Source organism: Agelaius tricolor, unplaced genomic scaffold (genome assembly GCF_023055355.1).
Source record: "Agelaius tricolor isolate 1412-34295 unplaced genomic scaffold, bAgeTri1.0.p SCAF_75, whole genome shotgun sequence".
Taxonomy (NCBI): domain Eukaryota; kingdom Metazoa; phylum Chordata; class Aves; order Passeriformes; family Icteridae; genus Agelaius; species Agelaius tricolor.
In genome coordinates this window covers 134,086-156,530 of record NW_027269335.1, presented here as the reverse complement: position 1 = coordinate 156,530, position 22,445 = coordinate 134,086, and the positions used below count along the sequence as shown (strand labels likewise).

The 22,445-nt window shown below is 51.6% G+C and overlaps 1 protein-coding gene across 1 annotated transcript; it reads left to right on the top strand.

The window, feature by feature from the left end:
- Window positions 1-882: 882 nt before the first annotated feature.
- LOC139585363 (uncharacterized) lies at window positions 883-22,346 on the top strand. The gene is given in 13 exon segments (XM_071418080.1): window positions 883-951; window positions 3,766-3,953; window positions 14,028-14,143; window positions 16,368-16,457; window positions 16,709-16,808; window positions 16,898-16,977; window positions 16,979-17,029; window positions 17,172-17,362; window positions 17,681-17,790; window positions 18,259-18,400; window positions 18,780-20,208; window positions 20,211-20,304; window positions 20,307-22,346. Coding segments are annotated over 13 exon segments (2,679 nt in total). The 5' UTR covers window positions 883-910; the 3' UTR covers window positions 20,354-22,346.
- Window positions 22,347-22,445: the final 99 nt, after the last annotated feature.

Below are 22,445 nucleotides of genomic sequence, written 5' to 3'. Positions count from 1 at the left end.
GTATGTGTGGAGACCGGCCATGGGACAGTTGTGAATTCTAATAATAACTGAGGAAAGTAAAGCATGGAAGAAGGCCTTTGAACCTGTCTTTTGTTTGCAATTAACCTTAGTTGATTTAGGAACATTGGAATTAAAGCGTTAAGGATGTTGCTTTTTGCTTGCAGTTAAGCCTTAAAGAGTTCTGCAATAATAACCTTTTAAAGTATAATTTTAGAATATTGCTTATATCCTTGAAACTATAGCTTTGGAATATATATAAAGGAAATATGCTTATCTCACTCCTTATTGAAGCAGAGAAAAACAGTTTGAGAAAGGAAGATGAACATCAACTCAAGGATTTATGGTTTTGACCAAGGGAAGCTGGATATCAATGTTATGAGATTTATAATCTCTGCAATTAAAAGGTGGACCCACATCTGGGGAGCTGGACTCCACCAGATGGGATTCATCTTTCTTCTTTCAGAAACCGGACCACTACCACCTGGGGATACTCCTTTTGGGATACATCCTGAGAAAAACTAAATCACAATACTGTATTGAATTGTCACGTAAAAATTTGGAATAGAAACTGCAGATGAGTAAAAGTTGGGAATAGAAACTGCTGAAAAAAGCTGATGAGTACCCCTATAAATACCTGTAACTTTCAATTATCGGTGTGCAGTTGGAGGGAAAACTTCCCCCACTGTACTCGGCGCTGTATTGCTCATACTTTACCAAAATAATTAATAAATTGATGGCTGCTTGAGTATTGGCCGAGTCAAGCTCCTTATTTGTAACACTAGGGACAGCGCTCCGTGGGTTCGGTGTCCCCGGGCGTGGCGGGCACCCAAGGGCGTGGCCGGTGCCGGTGCCTCGGAGCCCCGCCCCGGGCGCGGTGCCGCTGCCGCTGTTGCTGTTCGTGGTGTCGGGGATGTACGCGGGCAGGAAGAGGAGGAAGCCGGTGCCCAAGAGGTGGGTGCGTGGGAGCGGGCAGCGAGAGCCCGGCTGGGCTCTGGGAAGTGCCTGGAGCCGCTCTGGGGGAGCCAAAGGCGGCAGCAGCACGCTTGGGTTACTGGGTTCTAATCAGGGTTAATTGGAGCTAACGCGCTGCCGGCTCTGGCACGCTGGTGGGAGAGCAGAAATCCCAAAGATGCTCGTCCTGCGTGCCGGGGAGGAAGCTCGCTGCAGAGTTTGAGCCGCTCAGCAGTGATTTGCAGGCTGGGTTGTTTTTATTGCCTACCTAAATCAAACGTGCAGCAATTAGTAATTACCAAAACACCTCGATTCCGTAATTATTTAATTACCACGCTGCTCAGTTGGTGTTGCATAACATCCCCCTCGGTGGCCCCGGTCTTTCCTGCCTCCCTCGTGCCTTCCCCAGCTCCCAAGTCACACCAGCCTGTTTAAGGCCAGCTTTTCCAGGTGTATTGGAGCCAAAGGTGGGTATTTCTTTTTGTGAGGCTGTGGGGAAGGATGTGGATGAGCTGAGTCCAAGCTCAGGATGAAGGAGGGAACATTGATACTTTAAACCTGTAGTGAGGTGACCCTGAGCCTCTCTTGTGTATTTAATTGGGAGTCTTGTTGTGTAAACATGAAGGATAGTTGTTTTGCCACAAACCTGTCTTCTGTTTACCTCAGAGTGGTGATTCCAGCCCGAGGGTTTGGGCTGGATTTGTGCATCTCAGGGTGCAGGAGAAGGTGTCTCTTTGGAGCAGAAGGGCCGTCGTTCCCTGGTTCTGCAAGGTCAGCCTTGGGAACGGGAAGAGATTCTTTTTCTCTGTGCTGGGTCAGATCTCAGAGCGGGATCCCGCTGGGAGCGGCCAGGCGGAGCAGGGCTGGTGGCAGTGGGACGTGACAGGGAGGATGGGCTGAGGGGTTTCTCCTTCTTACTTACTGCCAAAAACTGTTCATGAGAATGAGGATCAGCTCAGGCAAGTCCCACTATCAGGAATAATCTCCCTTGGTACTTGCCAGCTTGCAGAAGGGATACACTTCCCCCCTTCCAGGAGCAGCTGGGGAAAAGCAAACCCCAGCAGCAGCACAGCCTTTGGGGCTGGGAGCTGAGCTTTCCCTCGGCACAGGGGCCACTGGCCTCACCATGACCCCCCTGGCACAGTGTGCTTCTTAACCAAAGGGAAGGGAAATTAAACAGGTTTGAAATGTCTAGAGCACGATGCACTGTTTCCATGAGGCATTTTCCTCACTCCTCTCAAGGCTGGCCGTGGAGCGCCCTGTGTGCTGCAGCTGGGATGTGCAGGAACAGAGGTTTTAGGGTGTCCTCCTTGGGCCTCGGGGTGACTTGCTGCTGGCTGTGTCACCCTGTGTGCCTCAGCCAGAGGATTTTCAGTGTTTGGCCAGGCTATCCCAGTGGTTCTGTTATACCTCAGTGTTTTACCCGCTGCTGTGCTTATCTCCAGTCTCATTTTCTCTTCTTTCTGTTTGGAGCTGGATTTGGATGGTGAGTGGCCAGAAGACTTTAAAGGATATCTGAGGAATCTCAGACAAATTTTCTTCTCCCCTTTTTTTTTTTTTTTTTTTCATCAAAGGAAACCTATTTTCATTTTTCTCCTTCCTGGTGCGTGACTGTGATTTCAAGAATGTTTCAGCTTTGTAAAAGCCCTGGTGCCAGTGTGTTTTACCCAGCTTGTGTGGACTAGTTTGGAGCTGGGTTGTGCCAGCCCCCCTGCGAGAGGGGATATCCCTCCTGATGCAGCTCTTACAACCCAGCAGGCTTGAGCTTTCCTGGGGAAATGCTGCAGTTTTCCATTCAGCCTTAAAAGACCCCTCAGTCTCTCCCTGAGCTGCAAATTCAACAGGCACTTCAGTGCATTTCATTTAATGCTCATTTCCTCTCGTGTCACATATGCGAGCAGCCCTGCCAGATGAGATTGGAGAGTGGTGGTAGAGGAGAGAGCTTAAATTGCTGCTAAACACTGGCAGATCCTGTTATCCAAAGCTCCTTCCTGAAGAGAGGCTGCCTGCAGAGAGGGAGTTTGTGGTTAGACAAATTACATCAAACCAAAGGAGCTGCGTGTTAGGGGATGCAGCTGAGTGAGACACAGATCTGGGGGGGACTGAAGGGTTTGTCTTTGAGCTGTGAAATTCAGATTGGAATTAAAAAATGAAGGACACAGGGTGACATCCAAGATTTGTTAAAGTTATTAACTGAGCTCTTACTGCTGTGCTGGGGTTTTGGCTGGGGTGGGTGAAATAACTGCAGCTCACAGAGATGCGACCTCGTGTAGGCTTCAGGCTGCTCTCCTGGACACTGTTCCTTCTGCAGGCTGAGGGTTGCCCCTGGGGCCTAAGTTTGGCATCAAATGCTTGTTTAATTTGGAAATGCCCATCTGAAAGGGACAGAAATCATAATATTGGAAGAAAACAAAACTTCTTTTTTTTTTTTAAGAGAGGCTCTTTTCACAGTGCAGTGCCCTAAATCACCTTATGTGATATCCCTTTGTTTAAGTCGTAGAATCCCAGAATGGTTTGGGTTGGAAGGGACCTTAAAGCTCATCTCATTCTACCCCATCCCTGGAAGTGTTCTAGGCCAGGTTGTACAGGACTTGGAGCAACCTGGGATAGTGGAAGGGAGTGGAACAAGATGAGCTTTAAGGTCTCTTCCAACCCAAACCACTCTGTGATTCTGTGATTTCTAAGAGGAGCAGTGTGTGTGTGTGCACGCTTGTAAAAATCTTAACCATTTCACTGCACCAAAGCCAGTGCTGGGCTTGAAAAGAGCCTACTGGGCAATCCCAGTTTGATTAACCTCTCCTCTGCCTCTTGCAGCCCCAAAGCACCCCCTCCCGAGGGTGTGAAGTCCAACCCCTCCAAGCGGCACCGGGAGCGGCTGAACCAGGAGCTGAACAAGCTGACAGGGCTGCTGCCCTTCCCCGAGGATGTGCGCTCCAGGCTGGATAAACTCTCCATCCTCCGCCTGGCCGTGGGCTACCTGAAGGTGAAGAGCTACCTGAGGGGTGAGTGTCTGTGCTGGGAGGGGGAAAAAGCCCCTGGGATCAATCCTTACTGCACAGTTTGTGTTCCACTGTGACCGTGTTCACAGGGGACCCGGGATGAGGGAAGAGACGAGGATCTGATTCCATGTTTCAGAAAGCTTGATTTATTATTTTATGATATATATTATATTAAAACTATACTAAAAGAATAGAAGAAAGGATTTCATCAGAAGGCTAGCTAAGAATAGAAAAAGAAGGAATGATAACAAAGGCTTGTGGCTCGGACTCTCTGTCTGAGCCAGCTGACTGTGATTGGCCATTAATTAGAAACAACTGCACAAGACCAATCATAGATCCACCTGTTGCCTTCCACAGCAGCAGATAATCAATGTTTACATTTTGCTCCTGAGGCTTCTCAGCTTCTCATGAGGAAAAATTCTAAAGAAAGGTTTTTTCATAAAAGATGTCTGTGACATTCCACCCCAAGCTTTGAGATGGGAAGTTGTGTTTCCTGAAGGAAGTGTGATGGTGAGTTATGGGAGCAGGCCCTCGGATGTTGATACTGTCAGGAAAATGTCACCATGGATGGTGGGAGACACTTGGGGACCTGCCCAGCAGCTGAGACCTCCTGCAAATTTCCTCCATCTCATAAGCAGCCATCCTTTATGTCCAAAAAACCAGCCAGCCTTTATGTCGTTTATGTCCAAAACTCCTCCTGTGTCGCACTCCCAGCACCCTGTGGAGAAGAAGAGACAGGTGGGTAAAGCATTGTGTCTTCTTGAACTGCAACAATGCCCCCATCTAACTGGAATGGCAATTTAAAATTCAATTCACCAAATAATTGAATGTTCAGGATTTAATACATATTACATGTTCCCTTTTATTATATTTCATATTCTGTATTTCCTTATTTATTCTATATTTGGTATTCTTATATTTATTCTGTATTCCTTCTCTCTCCCTCCCACCCTCCTTATTCTTCTTCAGCCCTTTATTATTATTGCAGTTACAGTGTGTTTAATAAATTTTACCATTATATATGGTGCAGAGCCTGGCTGGGGGCAGTCACCACATTCCCAGGAGTCACCAGCACATGTGGATAAGGATGTGTTCCCTCTGCAGTGACTTGGGCCTGATGGAATGGGGGACACTGGGGAAGGCAGAGCATATGGGGCAGGAAGGCAGCAGCAGCTTTTTATATTTAGAGGCTCCTATTGTGTCTTCTCCCCACCACAGATTACATAAACTTGGCTCCCTTGGTTTTTCCCTCATGCCCACTCCTCTGGGCTCTCCCAGGGCCCTCTCCAGCTGGGATGCTGGGCTCCAGGAGGAGACTCCTGTGCCAAACTCTCCAGATGGGACCGGTGCCTCCAAGCAGGAGCTGGTTCCCAGTGGATGTGCTCAGCATGTGCTTCCCAGTGAGAGAGCTGCTCTGGAAAAGCCTTTGGCATTGCAGGGGCTCTGGAGCCCCGTTCTGCCAGGCCAATTATTCCCATCTGGCCACTTGCCTGTGATTTCCAGCTCCTTCCCCTTGCTCTGCCCTGAAGTTCATCTTGCTTGACTTCAGATCATCCCAGATACATCAGGCTTGGCCTGGGTCTCAGGCGTGCCGGATGAAGACTCGTGCCAGCTGCAGGTCACAGCAGCCTGCTGCTGGTGTGTCCTGTTGGGCATTTTGGGGGAATGTGCTGGCACCCCTTGTGCTCTGCTTTCTGCCTCAGGTTTGCTGTCCTGTGCTTTGTGCAGGCTCTTCTCCTGTAGCAGGGAGAGCATGGCATCATCTGAAGAGCATCCCTCTCCTCTTCCTGTCCACAGCCCAAGCCTGGCCTTATCTCCAGGCAGGACAGAGATGAATGTTTTGATAGAGTGGTAATTGCCTTATCTCCAGGCAATTGAGAGACCAATTGCACAGTGGGCTCAGGGTGATGCCCTGAGGTTCCTTTTCCCCTTGTGCTGCATTTCTCCAGCCCTGGAGTGGAGCTTCCATGTGTTGTCTGCATCTTGTCTGGCTGCTAACACCAGGAGAAATCTGAGAAGGGGCTTCCAGCCTTCTCCACCTTCTCTGGTATTTCTGAGGTGTGGGTGCTGTGTGCCTCTGGCTTGGGAACAGACCTGTTTAATGGGGTGTAGGAGCCTGGGGCAGTGTTTAGGGTGGACAGAGCAGAGGACAACTGTGACCGTGTTCACAGGGGTCTCAGGTTGAGGGAAGAGACGAAGATTTGACTCCATGTTTCAGAAGGCTTGATTTATTATTTTATAATATATATTAAATTAAAACCACACTAAAAGAATAGAAGAAAGGATTTCCTCAGAAGGCTGGCTAAGAATAGAATAGCAAAGAATGATAACAAAGGTTTGTGGCTCAGACTCTCTGTCCAAGCCAGCTGACTGTGATTGGCCATTAATTAGAAACAACCACATGAGCCAATCACAGACCCACCTGTCCCAATCCACAGCAGCAGATAATCAATGTTTACATTTTATTCCTGAGGCCTCTCAGCTTCTCAGGAGGAAAAATCCTAAGGAAAGGATTTTCCATAAAAGATGTCTGTGACAGACAGCCACAGTGGGTTTGGGTGCTGGTGTCAGTGCCTGCTTCCAAAGGGGATACAAGGAAAGGGACTTGTCATCTGCCTGGGATCCTGATTTCTATTGCAGGGTAGTGACTCACTGCATCATCCTTTGAGTCTGCTTTGCTTTTAAATATTCTCCTCTGTCTGTGCTTTAACGAGAAACCAGACTAATTAGTAGTTTGCTGGAAATGCTAAGCCTCAGGCCTAGAGAGGGAAGCTCTGGGAGCTCCCTCCATGCCTCCAGGGGCTGATTCAGGGTGTGCACACTGTAACTCCTTTGTGCCCCAGGGCAAACACTGCAGGTATTGCACAGCTCTCTGCTGCCTGGGATCTCAGCCTTCCCTGCACAAAATCAGGGGGCTCAGGGCTTGGTCTGCCCAGGCTGGGAGCAGTGCTGGGTAGCGGTGACAGCTCTGGTGCTATCACTGCCTGCCTCAAAGGCGCTTTAAAGGTTTTGTCACTCGTGTAAACAGTGGCTGAACCTCACTGCCAGATTTGTGCTGAGCTCTGTCTGCAAACCAATTTGCAGTGGTTGCTACTTGGTCCTGTGTCTGACAGCCTCCCAGACAAATCTGGAGTGACTTTGCTGATCCCGTCTCTTTGAGAGCAAGCGCCCAAGGAGACAAGCTGGTGTCTCTGTGGCCGACTGCTGTGATGCTCTGGCCTCTCTGTGGTGTGACAGGAGCCCCACTTGCTGCAAAGAGGGAGATCTCATAAAAGCTTGGATGGATTTTAGTGGCTTGGTAAAGCTCCAGCTAGCTGGAGAGCTGTGCTGGGGTTCATGTCCTACGGTTCCTGTAGCAAAGGAAGCAGATGTTGGGATTGCAGATGTGGCTCTGCCAAGGGCGAGCAAGAAAATGGGGCTTAAAAATGCTCTCTGAGTTGGAGAGGGTGTGATTAGGAAATGTGCTGCCATGCCTTCTTCCTAGGAGAAGAGAGGATCACAGGGTCCCACACTGGTTTGGGTTGGAAGGAAGTTCATCCCATTCCACCCCCTGCCATGGGCAGGGACACCTCCCACCATCCCAGGGTGCTCCAAGCCCTGTCCAGCCTGGCCTGAAACTCTTCCAGGGATGGAGAACCCACAGCTGCTCTGTTAATCTGTGCCAGGGCCTCACCACCCTCACAGGGAACAATTCTTTCCCAGCATCCAACCTAACCCAATCTCTTTCAGAATCCATGGAAAACCCTATGCTGCTGTGAGACCACACTCTGGAGTCTGGCAAAGCTTGAGCTATCTAACAGCTCCTAGCCAACAGTGACCAGTGGGCTGCCTCCCCATGCATCTCACCTGGCTGGAGCAGGGGCTGGGCTCAGGAGGCCTCACCAGGTCCTTTCCCACCTCTGGTGCTGGTCTCACCAGTTCCCTCCCCAGTGCTCTGCTGCAGGGCAGCTGGCAGCAGGTCTCCCTGGGTAATCTCACTGCAATCAGCACTAAATTAGCTTTTTTATTCATCTCCTCTTTGTTTGTTGTTACCAGAGCTGGCAGTTGGGCCAGAGCTGCAGGGGTCTGGGCCTGAACTAACTGAGGCAGTGAAAGGAGTCAAGCTCAAATCTGTCCCTGGGCAAAATCCTGCAGGACTGTGTGGGATGAAGGTTTGCAGCAGCAGGTTGGAGAGGCTGGTATGGACTTGGGGATGCCAGCGCTCCCCAGGGCACTTCTCTGCTCCTCAGAAAACGCTGAGTGACTTTTCCATAAAGTTTCTAATCTGTGGGTTTGGCATTTGTTTGTTTCACTTGGATGGCACGAGCCTTGCTCTGCTTGGCACCGTGCCTTTGTTCAACAGCTGAGGAGGCAAAGGTTGGTGCCAATTTGACAGGGTTTGGGATTGGATCCAAGACAAAAATGGTTGTGTGTGTGTCTCGGTGTTGCTGGAAGAGCTCCTGGGTTTTGGATGCCGGGCACCTCTGGAGCCTGTTCAAAGAGAAGTGTTTGCCATGGGTGAAGCTTGTCAACTCCCCCCAGTGTAACCCAGTCTGAGAGAGCAGGTCTGGCTCGGGGGTTGTTACCAATAACCTTTTCTTTTCAGCACCAAATCTATGCCAGAGGCAAGGGATGTGTTTTAGCCTCCGTGGCTGCCTTGTCACGTTTTCCTTTGGGAATGTGATGGGCAAAAAAGTTAAGAGATAGATGACTTTGCCCCTTTGTCTTTCTTTCTCCTGCTGGAAGGTTTTCCACCTTTGCAGGGTTTAGGAACCTCCTTGCAGAGGCAAGAAAGCCAACCCATAGAGGGGGTGTGTGACCATGTTCACAGGGGTCTCAGGTTGAGGGAAGAGATGAGGATTTGACTCCATCTTTCAGAAGGCTGATTTATTATTTTATGACATATATTACATTAAAACTATACTAAAAGAAGAGAAGAAAGGATTTCATCAGAAGGCTGGCTAAGAATAGAATAGCAAAGAATGATAACAAAGGCTTGTGGCTCGGACTCTCTGTCTGAGCCAGCTGGGCTGTGATTGGCCATTAATTAGAAACATCTAACATGGGCCAATCAAAGATCTACTTGTTCCATTCCACAGCAGCAGATAATCAATGTTTACATTTTATTCCTGAGGCCTCTCAGCTTCTCAGGAGGAAAAATCCTAAGGAAAGGATTTTCCATAAAAGATGTCTGCGACAGGGGTGCTCTTGGGGATGTATGGGGCATATCCTGATTCATTGATGCTGGAAGCTCTACTGATCCTGTCTGGCATCTTTCCTGGCTGAGTGAAAACCTTGCAGTCTTTGGGGATCACACCAGCAGCAGGAAACCTGCAGTGCTCTGGCTGGTGTTGGGGTTTGAAACAGAGCTGGATTTTTTCCCTACTGTCTTAAAAATTACCCACAGCCTCTGTCACAGCACTTTGAAAATGTAGGTGATGACTACACTGCCCCAGCAGATGCCTGGGATTTTCCTGGTAATGCAGATGGCTTTTGCCATGGTCTTTTTCATAGAATTATGGAATCATTGAGCTTGGAAAAGACCTCTATGATCATCAAGTCCAACCATTAACCCAACACTGCAAAGCCCACCACTAACCCACATCCCTAAGCACCACATCCACTTGTTAATTCCCACTAATTGTCCAAGATGCACTGCAGGAGATTGGAAAAACTGGGCACAAACAGCAAAAGGGAATTGTCCTTTTACCCAGTTACTTTTGTTGTTGTGGGTATATTATAGATTGGATACACGTTAGACCTGTTTCCTTTAATCCCATTAATTTGTGGTCTCAGCTGCTTTGTGTGGGAGTCTGAACTGCTCCATTGGAAGGAGTGTGTTAAATGGGATGAATTAGCCAGCTTTTAATACAGCTTGTCACCTGCTTTGTGCTGCCAGTGGGGGTCTCTTCCTCCTGCCAGCCACTGTTTCCAGTCCATTTTAGCCATTGGCCCCTTGGAGACCTGGCTGCAGCAGGCTTGAGGGATCCATGGCTCCAGGTGGGATTCCAGAGGGTGGCATCTCCCCATCTTGTCTCAAGCAAGGGGCTGTTTCAGGAGTGACCCCCTCCCTCACATGAGGTTTCCTGTGTTGTAAATGAGCTGGGATATGGTTAAAACGTTGGGTTTTCCCTTCCAAGTCAAAAAGTGTAGGGGGATACAGTATGGGTAAATGAAGGTGGTGTAGAATGTAATCTTATCCCCCAAGGAGTTGCAGCTGAACCAATTACTAAAGATTAGGAGCAGGCCTGATCTTAACAGGCCACAGCTGTAGCATGTAAGAACAGTGGTATAAAAGAGTGGATTGGTGGGATCTGGTGTCAGATGATGACTACTGAAAGGACCAGGAACAGTCAGTGCTTAGAGGAGCTGCATACAAGAAACATCGAGGAGTTACGAAACTCTGGCGATATAGAACCCTTGCACCATAATGATAATAAAACTCTTGATATATAAGACAACAAAAAAGTGACTGGGAATAGCCTCTGTACCCTTGGTGGTTGCATGGGTGTGGAGTCTTCTACCTGGAAGTGCTTGGGTTTCTCTTGGGATTGCTCCCAGTCCCGATGGTTCTTGGCAGTTTGGGTGAGGATGAGTTCAGAGACCTGTTTGGAGGAGAAGAGCCACAGGAACAGCAGGGCCCCTGGGCTGGGTGTGAGCATCAGCTGCTCCACACCACCAGCACTTTGGTGGCAGACAACATCTCTTTGAGTTTCCTCCCCTCTCTCCATGCTCCAGACCTTCTCCCCAGGTCAGGTGTGTCCCATGGGAGACAGATTCTGGAGCATTTTTGAGCTCAGCTGTGCAGAAATGGACTGCCCTGTGTTGGAGAGTAGGGGAAGTGAGCACCTCTGGTGGGAGATTAAAAGCCCCTTGCTAAGATCAGTGGGAGAGGTGAAGAAATTTTGCTGGAAAGTCCAAAATGGGTATTTCCTGCTGGATTCTGAAAGCCAAATGCAGCTCTCCCCAGCTTTCCCTGCAGATGCTGCTGGTGGACACTGGGAAAGAGCTGGAGACCAGATGCTCTCAGAATGTGCATGCTCTCAAAAAGTTCTCTGCCCTTTTGGAGCTTTATTTTGGGAGAACTTGTTTCTTTTTGAAATCCCCTGCCAGCCTGCCTCATTTCAATGCTTTAGAGAGGAGTCAGCCCTTCAAAAGAAATCAAATTTTAAATGAGAATCAATGTTTCATTTTGAAACTATTAGGCTCCATGAAGTGCAAATTGAAGCCATGTGGTCCAGATGGGATTTTTTTCCTTGGGGATCACATGGCAATTACATGAGGAGGCTTTTTGCTTGGTGTCTCCAGGCAAAGAATCTGTTGAATCTCATCTTTGCCAACCTTTCCCAGAGGTCTCACATCCCCTGAGCAGGCAGGCCTGACAGCACAGGATGGAAAACAGCAGAGGCCGTGGCTGATGGACAAGGTGGAGATGCTGCCTGAGCATTTCCAAGGAGTGCTGAAGGTTTGAGGGAGCAGGAAGAATCCCAGCTCTGGCAGCAATGGAGATGGAGGCTGACTCTGTTCCAGAGCACCCTCTGCACTGCTGTTTGTGTCACCTTGTGCAAGGCCTGCAGCTGGTTACCCTAACCCTGCTGTATCCATGCCCTGGATGATGAAACCTCCATGGGTGGGTGCTTGTTGGCACTCAAGCTCCAGGCGTAAATACATCCCGGGATGCTTTCATTCCAAATTAGTTTTGAATTCAAACATGCCAATCCATCAGGTTTGCTGCAGAGCAAAGTGTTCCAGATCAGCAGTTGCATGTGAAACTTCTTTAGATTCCAAATTGTTTTTGGCTTTCAACTTGGTGTTACCAGGGAAGAAACCAAACAAACCTTTAAAGCATTTCAGTGGTGAAGTGAGAACTTCTGCCATGGAGAAAACTAAATGTATGGTCCGACTTGGGATGGTTTGAGCTTCCTCCTCATATCCAGCATTCAGAGGATCTTTACCCTTTGGATCCAGCACCATCTGACACCCGGGGCTGAGCTGGGCAGGCAGTGTTCTCTGCTGGGATGTGAATTACACGGGGTATGTGAGCTCAGTCACACCTCAGGGAGCTGCACGAGCTGCTGGTGGTGGCAGAGGTGGGGTGGTTCCTACACAGGAGCTGCTTTGAGCCTTTCTGTGATTTTATCTTTTTTTTTTTTTTTCTTTTTTTTTTTTGGTGTGAGCTGGCACAAAAACCTGCCTTGAAAATCATCTTTTTGCTGGCAGCTGGTTCTGTGGGAGTCCTGTGAGGTCCCACCAGCAGGGCAGCAGGAGCTTTCATGCTGGCTGCACCCAGGGGTGTTGCCTTGAAGGCATCCAGTGCTGAAGCATGAGGCAGCTCCTGAATTGTCAGAACTCAGGACATCACTCTGGCTGTCCTGAGCAGCCAAGGCTCCTGCCAGGGGTCTCAGAGACCCTGGCACAGAGCCCAAAATGCCTGTGGTTTTGATTATGACTTGTGGAGCAAATTACTAACTTTGTACGAAGATCAGCAAGCTACAACAGTTTAAGTAGGAGTAGAAAAGTAGATTTGAAAGTTTTTGGTATGGGAGTTCAAGAAGCAAGATGGAAGGAATTAGGTGTGTCCAGCCTTTGTCCTTCTTCTTCTTGGCCTCCATCTTCGGCTGTGATGTTGGCACTTTTAGACTGGTTTAGAGTAGAAGCTCACTGTCTAACATAGGTGATAGGTATTGGAAAGTAATTGTAAACATTGTAGATGTAGTTTTTAGTATAAAGACATAACACCACCCCGGGGGCAAGCAGAGTGCCTGGAACTGTCTTGCTGAGCGGACCTTGGCAGGGCAGGAGAAAATTTTTTATAGATAAGATACAATAAACAACCTTGAGACTGAGAAATTAAGAGGCCTGACTCCTTCTTCAAGCACTGAGCTAAGAAAAGAGACTTTCCAACTCTTCTCGGGGTCACTGTGGGCAGCTAGAGATCCTGACAGGAGAACACCACCAGCAGCACTCTGCCTGCCCCCAGGGCAGTGTTATGTCTTTATACTAAAAACTATGTGTACAATGTTTACAATTCCTTTCCAATACCTATCACCCATGTTAGACAGTGAGCTTCTACTCTAAACCAATCTCTAAGTGCCAACATCACAGCAGAAGATGGAGGCCAAGAAGAAGAAGGAGGAGAAAGGCTGGACACACCCAGTTCCCTCCATCTTGCCTCCTGAACCCCCATACCAAAAACCCTAAAATCTACTTTTCCACCCCATGATAACTTCACTAATATTCTATTGAAACTGTTGTGGCTTGCTGATTTTCATACAAGGTTGGTAACTTGCTCCACGGGTCATAACCAAACCACAGGCATTTTGGGCTCTGTGCCAGGGTCTCTGAGACCCCTGGCAGGGGTCTTGGCTGCTCAGGACAGCCAGAGGGATGTCCTGGGTCCTGACATTCTCCAGCCTGGGCAGCCCAGAAGCACTCAGCCCCCCTCTGTCCTTTGCATCTCTGCCTCACACCCTGGCAGGAGTGAGGTTTCCCAGAAATGAGATCAAGCAGGGGAAAGAATCTCTTGGAGGAAGCCTCAGGCAAGCTGGGCATGGCTCTGTGAGTGGGCTCTGTGATGGTCACACCTTCCTCCATGCTGGGGCCCCTGGCACCCAGCAGCTGCATGAGCAGCCCTGGGGTGGGGAGGAGGAGCAGGAGGCTCCTGGCTTGCCTCTTCTGTCACAGATATATTTTATGGAAAAGCCTTTCTTTAGGATTTTTTTCTCCTGAGAAGCTGAGAGGCCTCAGGAACAAAATGTAAACAATGGTTATCTGCTGCTGTGGAATGGAACAGGTGGATCTGTGATTGGCCCATGTTGGATGTTTCTAATTAATGGCCAATCACAGTCAGCTGGCTCAGACAGAGAGTCTGAGACAGAGACTTTGTTATCATTCTTTGCTATTCTATTCTTAGCTAGCCTTCTGATGAAATCCTTTCTTCTATTCTTTTAGTATAGTTTTAATGTAATATATATTATAAAATAATAAATCAAGCCTTCTGAAACATGGAGTCAGATCCTCGTCTCTTCCCTCATCCTGGGAACCCTGTGAACACAGTCACAGCTCTTGCACACTGATTTCTTGCCTTCTCACTTGCAGCTACAACTCCAAATGTTGGCAACTGCGTGGATCAGCCCAGACCCCCGGGAGGGGACAGATGGACGGAGCTGCAGGGTGACAGGGAGCTGTTTCCTGAGGGAGAGCTGCTGCTCCAGGTATGGTGCTGTGGCTTGGTCATTTGGGGTCTGCCCAAGGTGCTCTAGAGCTTGTGGTCCCATTTGTGGAGTGGGAAGAGACCCTGTCTTGCCCAGAGCTGCTTCACTGTGATTCCTGCAGGCACTGAGTTCCTGGGGACAGAGACCAGTGGCACTGCCTGGCTGAGATGAGTCCAGATCCCCATTCCCAACGTTTCCTCTCATCCCACTGCAATTTGCTGCCCCTTTGATTGTGTTACATCTCATGGACACAAGCTTCATCCCAACCAGGAAGTTCAGGGATGTCATATGGTGGTGTGAGGATGGATCCCTTAGTAGTTCCCAAGGTGCTGGGTTGGTTCATTATCTTTAGCAGAGGGCAAGAGGAGAATGTTGAGAGCTATGGGACAAAACATCCCCCAGCAACTCCTTGCCCTACCTGGGCCATGGTGTGAGCTCTGTAGGGATGAGTTCACAGCCTGCCTGGGATGGGAAAAGCCCAGCTTTGTAGGTTGTGGGGGAGAAAAGAAGAGCAGTTGGATGTTGGAAAACAGTGGTGGACAAAACCAGTGGGAAGTGAGAGCTGTGCTTTGTAGAAAGGCCATGTGTGTCTCATCCAACAGCTGACAGTGAAGCTCAGAGCACGAGGGGCTGGTCAGTCAGCCTCCCACAGTGCTGCTGGTTGGGGCTGCCATTTGTAAATGTGAGCTGGACGGGCCTGGCATGGAAGGTCAGTCACATGGAAAGGCTGACTGCTGAACAAACATCTGGGCACATCAGCTGAGCAACGTGCTCACTGGGGCTGCAGGGCAAGTCTGGCCAAGACCTTCAATCATTCCATGTTCTTGGCATGTTCTGTGCCTGGGCTCTCACAGAATCCCAGAATGGTTTGGGTGGGAAGGGACCTTAAAGCTCATCTTGTGATGAGCTGCCACGGGCAGGGACACCTTCCACTATCCCAGGCTGCTCCAAGCCCCATCCAGCCTGGCCTTGGAAACTTCCAGGGATCCAGGGACAGCCACAGCTGCTCTGGGCACCCTGTGCCAGGGGCTGCCCACCCTCTCCAGCTCTCCTGTAGGCTTTCTAGGCCTTCAGTCCTCTTCTCCCACCTCTCCAAACACCAGCAGATGGATGCTTGGCTTTCCTTAAGCCTGGCTTTGGTCGCTTCAGCCCTGCTCCTGCAGAGCCCTCCAGGCAGCAGGCAGTGTGAGCAGACCCCCAGAAGGAGCTTCCATGTGGGATTTTGGCAAGGCAGTGACTCCTGGGAGCTCAGCGTGACTTTTGGCAGTGAATCCTGGATCACACGAGGTCCCCCACGGTCCCAGCTGTGTGTGAGTGTGATGGTCACAGAGGAGCAGCTGGATACCAGGAGGGAGCCCATGGCTGCCCCAGCATGGAGCTGCTCCTGAGCACTCCCTAGGGCTTTGGACTTGGACCATATGATGGCAATTTGTGGAGCCATCAACATCAGAGCATTGGCAGGCTGGGGTGATTGAAGGCATCTGGAGAGCTTATGAGGTGTTACTGTGACAGAAATCCCCCTGCTGAGCTGTCTGGTGGCTTTTTTCCTCCCCACAAAGATCATTTTTAACATATACTGTGATTTGCAGAAATCCCTGACTTGGGATCCCTCAGGGGGCTGCAGTACACAAAGGGAAGGGACTAGTCCCTCAGCAAGCTGGATCTGTATGCTGAGGTTTCCATTTAGGGTGTTCTTTCCCTAATTTCTCTCCTTCCATTCACTAATAAATTAAACATATCACAGTCAAGAACAGGGGGCATGAGTTATTATCTAGTGCAGTGCTTTGCTTTTGGGGGAAATCAGCCTGAAATGGTCACCAGAATCATACATAGAATATCTAGAGCTGGAAGGGACCCACAAGGATGGTCGTGTCCAAAGCACAGCCCATGGAGAGTGTAGCCATTCCCAGCTGGAAAGGAGGACTCCAGATCCTCCATGAAACCTCTCCTTAGCTGGTCCCTCCTGATGCAGGAGCTGCCCTGCAGTGAGAGGGGGTTCCACGGGGGGTTTGGAGAAAGTAGTCAGTCCAGCTTGGGTCATTGCTTGTGCTGAGAACAAGAAACTCCACTGAACTGGATCTTGCATGGCTATCAAGTGCTGTCCTTCTTTGTGGGGCTCCTTGTTGGGGAAGAAGGATGCTGAAGAAACAGCTGGGGGATTTCATCGTTCAGCAGCTGGATGGAAGCTGGGCAGAGTAAGTTTGGGCTGAACTTTTGCTTTCAGGCACTCAATGGATTTGTCATTGCTGTGACTGGAGACGGATACATCTTCTACATCTCCCCTACTGTGCAGGACTACCTGGGCTTCCACCAGGTGAGCACCGTGTTTTCCTGGCTGGAAACAGATGGATGCAGTCCTGGTGTGGGAAGGAGGTGCAGATGGAGAGCAAAGCCTCCCAAAGGGCACCAGCTCCTGTGGCAGGGGAAGGAGCTGGAGTTTGCCTGTTCTTTACACTCAATCCTGCACTTTTAGTACTCAGGAAGGGAAACCTTCTGCCCTGTCCTCCTCCTGACACCTCTGCCAGGCTGTCCAGGAGCAGACACTATTCTATTTTGTCATTCCAGTCGGATCTCATCTACCAGAGCGTGTACGAGCTGATCCACGCAGACGACAGGGCCGCCTTCCGCCGCCAGCTGCACGGGCCCCCGGTGCATGCTGCTGACAGTGAGTGCCAGGCTGATCCTGCAGCAGTTCACTTGAGCAGCTCTGATCCATGAGCTCAGGAAAACTTCCTTTTGCCTTTGCTTTTCCAGCTTTTCCCCCTGAGCAGCCGCTGCTTGCCGGCTCGCAGCGCCTCCATGCTGAGAAGCAATCCTTTGTGGAGAGGAGCTTCAAGCTTCACCTGCCGCTTCCGCTGCCTGCTGGATAACTCCTCGGGATTCCTGGTAATGCTGGGACACCTCTCTGCTCCTCCTGTGCCTGCAGGGTGTTCCCCCAGAGCCACCTGTGTCCCGTAGGGATGAGAGCACAGCCAGTTCCCACCACCCTTGTTTGCTTCACACCCGCATTTTCTAATCTCCATGTAAGGCCTTGAATTTCCGTGGGCGCCTCAAGTTCCTTCTTGGGCAGCAAAAGTCACCAGCAGACAAGTCCCCAGTTGCTCTCTTTGCCATTGCCACACTCCTCCAGCCTCTCTCCATCCTGGAGCTCCGGACCAAAACGCTGATCTTCCAGACAAAGCACAAGCTGGACTTCACTCCCATGGCCTGTGATTCCCGGTAAGGCATCTCTCACTTTCCCTGTGGCAAAATTCTGGTGCTGGACAGAAAACTAGACCTGGTGGGGACAAGGAACACCTGACCTAGCTCCCATGGCCTGATGTATTTGTCCCTCCACTGCAGGCCCCCAGTAACACAGGGAGCAGGTTAACGGGGCACCAGCACTTCTTGTCTGCTGTGGTTTGGGTGGTTTGTGGAACAGGGCATGCAGCTCAGCCCGGGGTGGAGCATTGCACCACCCAAAGTGGGGTCTGGCCAGTGGGGTGCAGCTGTGGGGGATGCATCCCTGGTGTCACTGCATTCCTGTGCTGTTTCCAGGGGGAAGGTTGTCCTGGGATACACAGAGGTGGAGCTGTGCAGGAGGGGGTCTGGATACCAGTTTGTGCATGCGGCCGACATGATGCACTGCGCAGAACACCACGTGAGAAGTGAGTGCTGGGGGGCCCTTGGAGGGTATTTGTGGGGTCCCTCAAGGCTCTGGCCTGGCTGTACTATTGCTCCTCGGTGCTGTCTGTCCTGGGGCTGGAGCAGCTGTGACAAAGGCTCTTCTTCCTGGATGAGCAAGCCACTGCTTGGCACAGGTGGGACAGGTGAGATGGAGCTCCATGGGACAGGTGACACAGGACAGGTGAGCACACCTGGCCTGTACCTGCCTGCAGGGTGTTGGTGCCAATCAGCACCTGGAGATCCCTGAAAGGACATGTGACACAGGAAAGGTGAGAGGGGACAGGTGAGATGGCGCTCAGGGAGCTGGCAGAGGGACAGCATGCTGCATCTCCTGCCCCTGTAGCACGGCCACGAGGCAATACTCAACCTCGTGGCATCTTGCACGTGTCATTTGTCTGCCCCCATGGAGGATCTCTGTCTGTGGCACTTCTTTTGTGTCCCTGCCCCAGTGATGAAGACGGGGGAGAGCGGGCTGACGGTGTTCCGGCTGCTGACCAAGAGGGGCAGCTGGGTGTGGGTGCAGGCCAACGCACGGCTGGTCTACAAAGGGGACAGGCCCGACTGCATCATCGCCCGCCAGCGAGCCCTGTCGTGAGTATTGCTGGCCCCCTTCAGCTGCTCTGGGCGTGGGGGGCTGCCTGAGGCACGCAGAGGCCGTGAAGGTGGAGGAAAGGGTAGGTGAGGTTGGCACTTTGCAGCATTTGTCCTCCTGTGGTGTGAGTGAAACGGCTCTGAGGAGGTGGTTGTGGACATGCTCCTGCCTGGGAGCAGCAGCCCTTCCCTGAGCCATGCAGACCTCCCTGTGGGCTCCCCAGAGCCCTCTTGTAGGCAGCCCAATCCAGCCCCTTTTTCCTCTAGAAAAGCCAGGGCAGGGCTGTGAGTTCCCCACCTTGCTGTCAGAAGGGTGGTTTTGCCTGGCCTGGAGGAGCTGCTCATGCTGTTTCCATCCCTTTTTGCCTCCACACTGAAGGAATGAAGAAGGGGAGGAACATCTGCAGAAGAGGAACCTGCAGCTGCCTTTCAGCTTTGCCACGGGGGAAGCAGTCTTGTATGGGAATGCCCTTCCTGGGTTCTTGGACTCCTTCCAAGCCAAGGAGGAGTTGCAGGTGCAAGCAAACTCCAACTCAGAGCAGCGCTTGGTAGACCCCAACTCTCTCCTTGGGGCCATGATGAAGCAGGATGCATCCATATACAATTCCCACATGGCTAATGTGCCTCAGTTCTCCCTGCCAGGTTTCATCCCTGAGCCTGATGGGCTGACCCGGAATGAGGACGTCAGCAGTGCCAAGGAGGAGAGCAACTCCCTCCTGGTCGTCGTTGAAACCCTCTTTGAGAAGAGTGAGGTGGATGGAAACGTCTGCCAGAGCCTAAACGTGGGCAGCGCGGAGCTGCAGCAGTGGGAGGAGGCTTTGCTCAGCCTGGGGGCAGAGGAGGAGCCACCAGCTCAGGGGCTTGGCCAGAGGCCAGGCACCAAGGTGACATCCTGTGTGGAGCACATGCTCCTCAGGGAGAGTGCTGGAAAGAGCCTGGAGTTCCCACACTGCCATGAGGAAAGCAGTGCTGTGGCTCACTTCCAGCGCTGCTGGGCAGCTGGTTCAGCATTCCCAGCAGAGCCCCAGGCAGCAGGCACATGGGGAGGCCAGGGGGCCGTGGGCTCTGTTCCCTCTGAGGGCAGCTTTGCCCAGCCAGAGCAGCAGGTCCCATTCAACCCAGCCAGGCCGGTGGCAGGGACTGTGCTGGGTGTCCCCATCTCCAGCAGCAGGTCCTCTGCAGCACTTCAGCTGGCAAACCAAGCACTTCAGGCAGAAGCCACCCCCTCTGCTCCTGTACATAACACTCTTCCTGCTGCTCAGAGCCAGCCTGGGTGCCAGCTGGTGGGCTCATCCCAGGTGCACTTAAACACCTTGGGGACTCTGTGCCACAATGTCCCCCTCCAGGCAAACCCAGCCAGTTGCCCATCGGAGGCTTCGCTGGCCGTAGCTCCAAAACAGCTGGAAGCTGCAGGAGCATACCTGGAGTGCCAGACTCTGCCAGGTGGCAGTCCTGAGAATCCCCCAGGGGCTGGGCTGTGGTTGCCACCCCCCTCCCAGTCTTTTCTTTGCCCTGCCCAGGGCTTGCGTGAGTCCCTGTTCTCTGGGGATGGGAAGCTCTGTGATGTGGAGGTCGCTCTCCCTGCCCCCTTAGGAGCCAGGCAGCTGCCAGGGCATGGTGGCTTCCCCAAACAGCCCCTGGTAGCCCCTGCAGAGCCCAGCTTTTCCTGGGAGGGGGAGCAGGCAGTGCTCCAAGAGGACAAGTGGTTCTCACAGCTGTGGCTCCCGCAGGCTGGGGCAGCTCCTCAGAGGAGCCATGGGGCAGGGCCAGTGCACCACAGTGGGCTCCAGCTGGGCTCCAGCATTGGGATCCCAGTGCCCACCAGATGGACTGTGTTGTGCTGTCCGAGTGCCAGTATGGAAACAGCCCTTTTAGGCATGAGAGCAGCTTCCTGAGGGATGCTGCTAAAACACCCCTTCCCCAGCAGCCAGGTGCTTTGCCTTGCCCCACTGAGAACCGCCCTGGAGCACCCTGCTCCTCACCAGGCTCAGTTCTAAGGTGCTCAGCAGCTCTCCCTGTGAAGGTGGGTGCAGGAGCCCCCCGTGCTCCGGGCAGGGCCCTGGCTGCCCATCAGTTCCCCTCTCAGCTGGGCAGCCCCTCTGTGCCTGTGAGATCCAGCTCAAGGTGAGGTGTGAGGGCTGCAGGACCTGAGGGGTTGCCTGGCTCCTGTGGAGGGAGCAAGGGGTCTGCCAGGGGTGCAGCCACACCATCCTTTGTGAGCAGCCTGGTTTGGAGCTCACTGTGAACCAGGAGCCCTGTCTTGGAAAGCCACCAGCAGCTGTGAGCTCTTCTCATACCTGCCAGTGGTGCCCCGTGCTCCCTGGTCTCTCAGGATTTTGTCTTCCAATGCTGTGAGGCAGTCTAAGATTGAGTGGTTTGTTCCATGAGGAATCTTTCAGGGAGATGCAGCTGTGCCACTGGAGAGGCCTGCAGGCTCCTGGGGTCCAAGGAAGGACAGTGTGCTTGCTGGCACATCCATGTGCTTGGGGCAGCCTCTTGCCGATGGAGCTGCTGCCTCACAGGCAGATAGCACTGAACTGCTGTTTCTCAACAAAACAGCGTGGTCTCCTCATCTCCTGTGTTGGACCACCCTTGTCATGCTGCTGTTTAGTCCCCTGCATCATCTCTGCCAGCCTGAGCCTCTTTTCCTCCTGTGCTCTCCATCTCCTCCAGAGACCATCTGAATCCTTTGGAAAAGATGTTACCAAGCACTTCAAGAAGCTCAGCAGCATTGAAGGGTCTTGGTGGGAGGTGGAGTTGGTGGGAGTGGAGGCATCTTGGGGATTTGGGCTTTCCAGCAGCCTCCCAGGGGAATCTGGGAGAGGTGGGTACCAGGCCATTTGTAACCTTTCTGGGATGCAGGGTGGGGAAGGTCCAGCCAAGCTCCCCTTGGGTTTGTCACTGGCTTGTCCTTGTCGTCCTCTCCTCTGCTCCACAGTGCTGTGGGACAGAGAAGGGTGGGGGTTCCCCCTGTGGTTTTGCCAAAGCAGTGAGAAGGAAAGGCAGGGAGGGATGCTGTGACCACTGGCTGCCTCTCCACTTCAGACCCACCTGGTGCCCCTCAAACCATTCTTCTGCAGTCCAGAACACCCACTTTGTTGAATTCTCTTCCTTTTCTATAGATGTAACCTAAAATGTGAATGAATTGTTTTTTCCCCACCATGAGTGCAAAGTCTTGCAGATCCATCAGGGAAACCCACAAAAAAAGCAATGACTGGGGAGGGTGCGGATGATTTGAGACCACAATGACTTGCAGCATTGGGTCAGAGAGATCAGAGTGCTCGGGGACATTCACTCCTTCCCCTCATGCACCCATCACCCTGAGCATCACATCTTCCTGGCGCACCAGTGTTAAGCATTTAGGGATCAAATTAAATCAGGTAATTAGTGCAGGGCCAGCAGCAAGCCCACATGTCCTGGTGTAGTGTGGCCTCCTCATGGGTCTGTGCGTCCGCTCATGGGGCCTGGGAAAGGTCAAGCTCCTCTGTGCAGGCTGGGAGCAGAGCAATGCTGAAACATGCTGGACCACTCTGAGGTGGCTTCAAGGAGCACCTTGGCCGAGCAAGGAGTTGACTGGCCACGACCCAGATCCAAAAAGCAGCGGGATGGACTCTGCTCACCAGCCTCTGTTGCTCTAGCACCGGTGAGATGGTTTTGGGGGCATACCAGGGACTCCCAGTGCTGCCAGAGATGGGCCTTGGGGTGGGGGCACTGCTGCTTGGGGCTGTGACAGTCCCCGCCAGGGCTCTGTCACTGGTGTCTGATCTCTCTGTACCTCGGGGCTGTACAGATAAAGTCTGTTCTGGTGGCAGTGTCTCATTTTCTGCTCTGTGATTTCTTTGTGCTGCTGGTGGCAGCCTGAAGGTGCTGGGGAGAAAAGAGCTTGTCTGGAGCCTCGCCCCTGTGTTTGGTGATGGATTAAAGGGCGATTTGCTTTGTGCTGATGTCTGTTTTGACCCGAAACTGTGAGAAACGACTGCTCACTTTCAAAATTTAAAAAGGTTTATTAAACTTTGACAAAAATACAACAAAGGACTACATACGG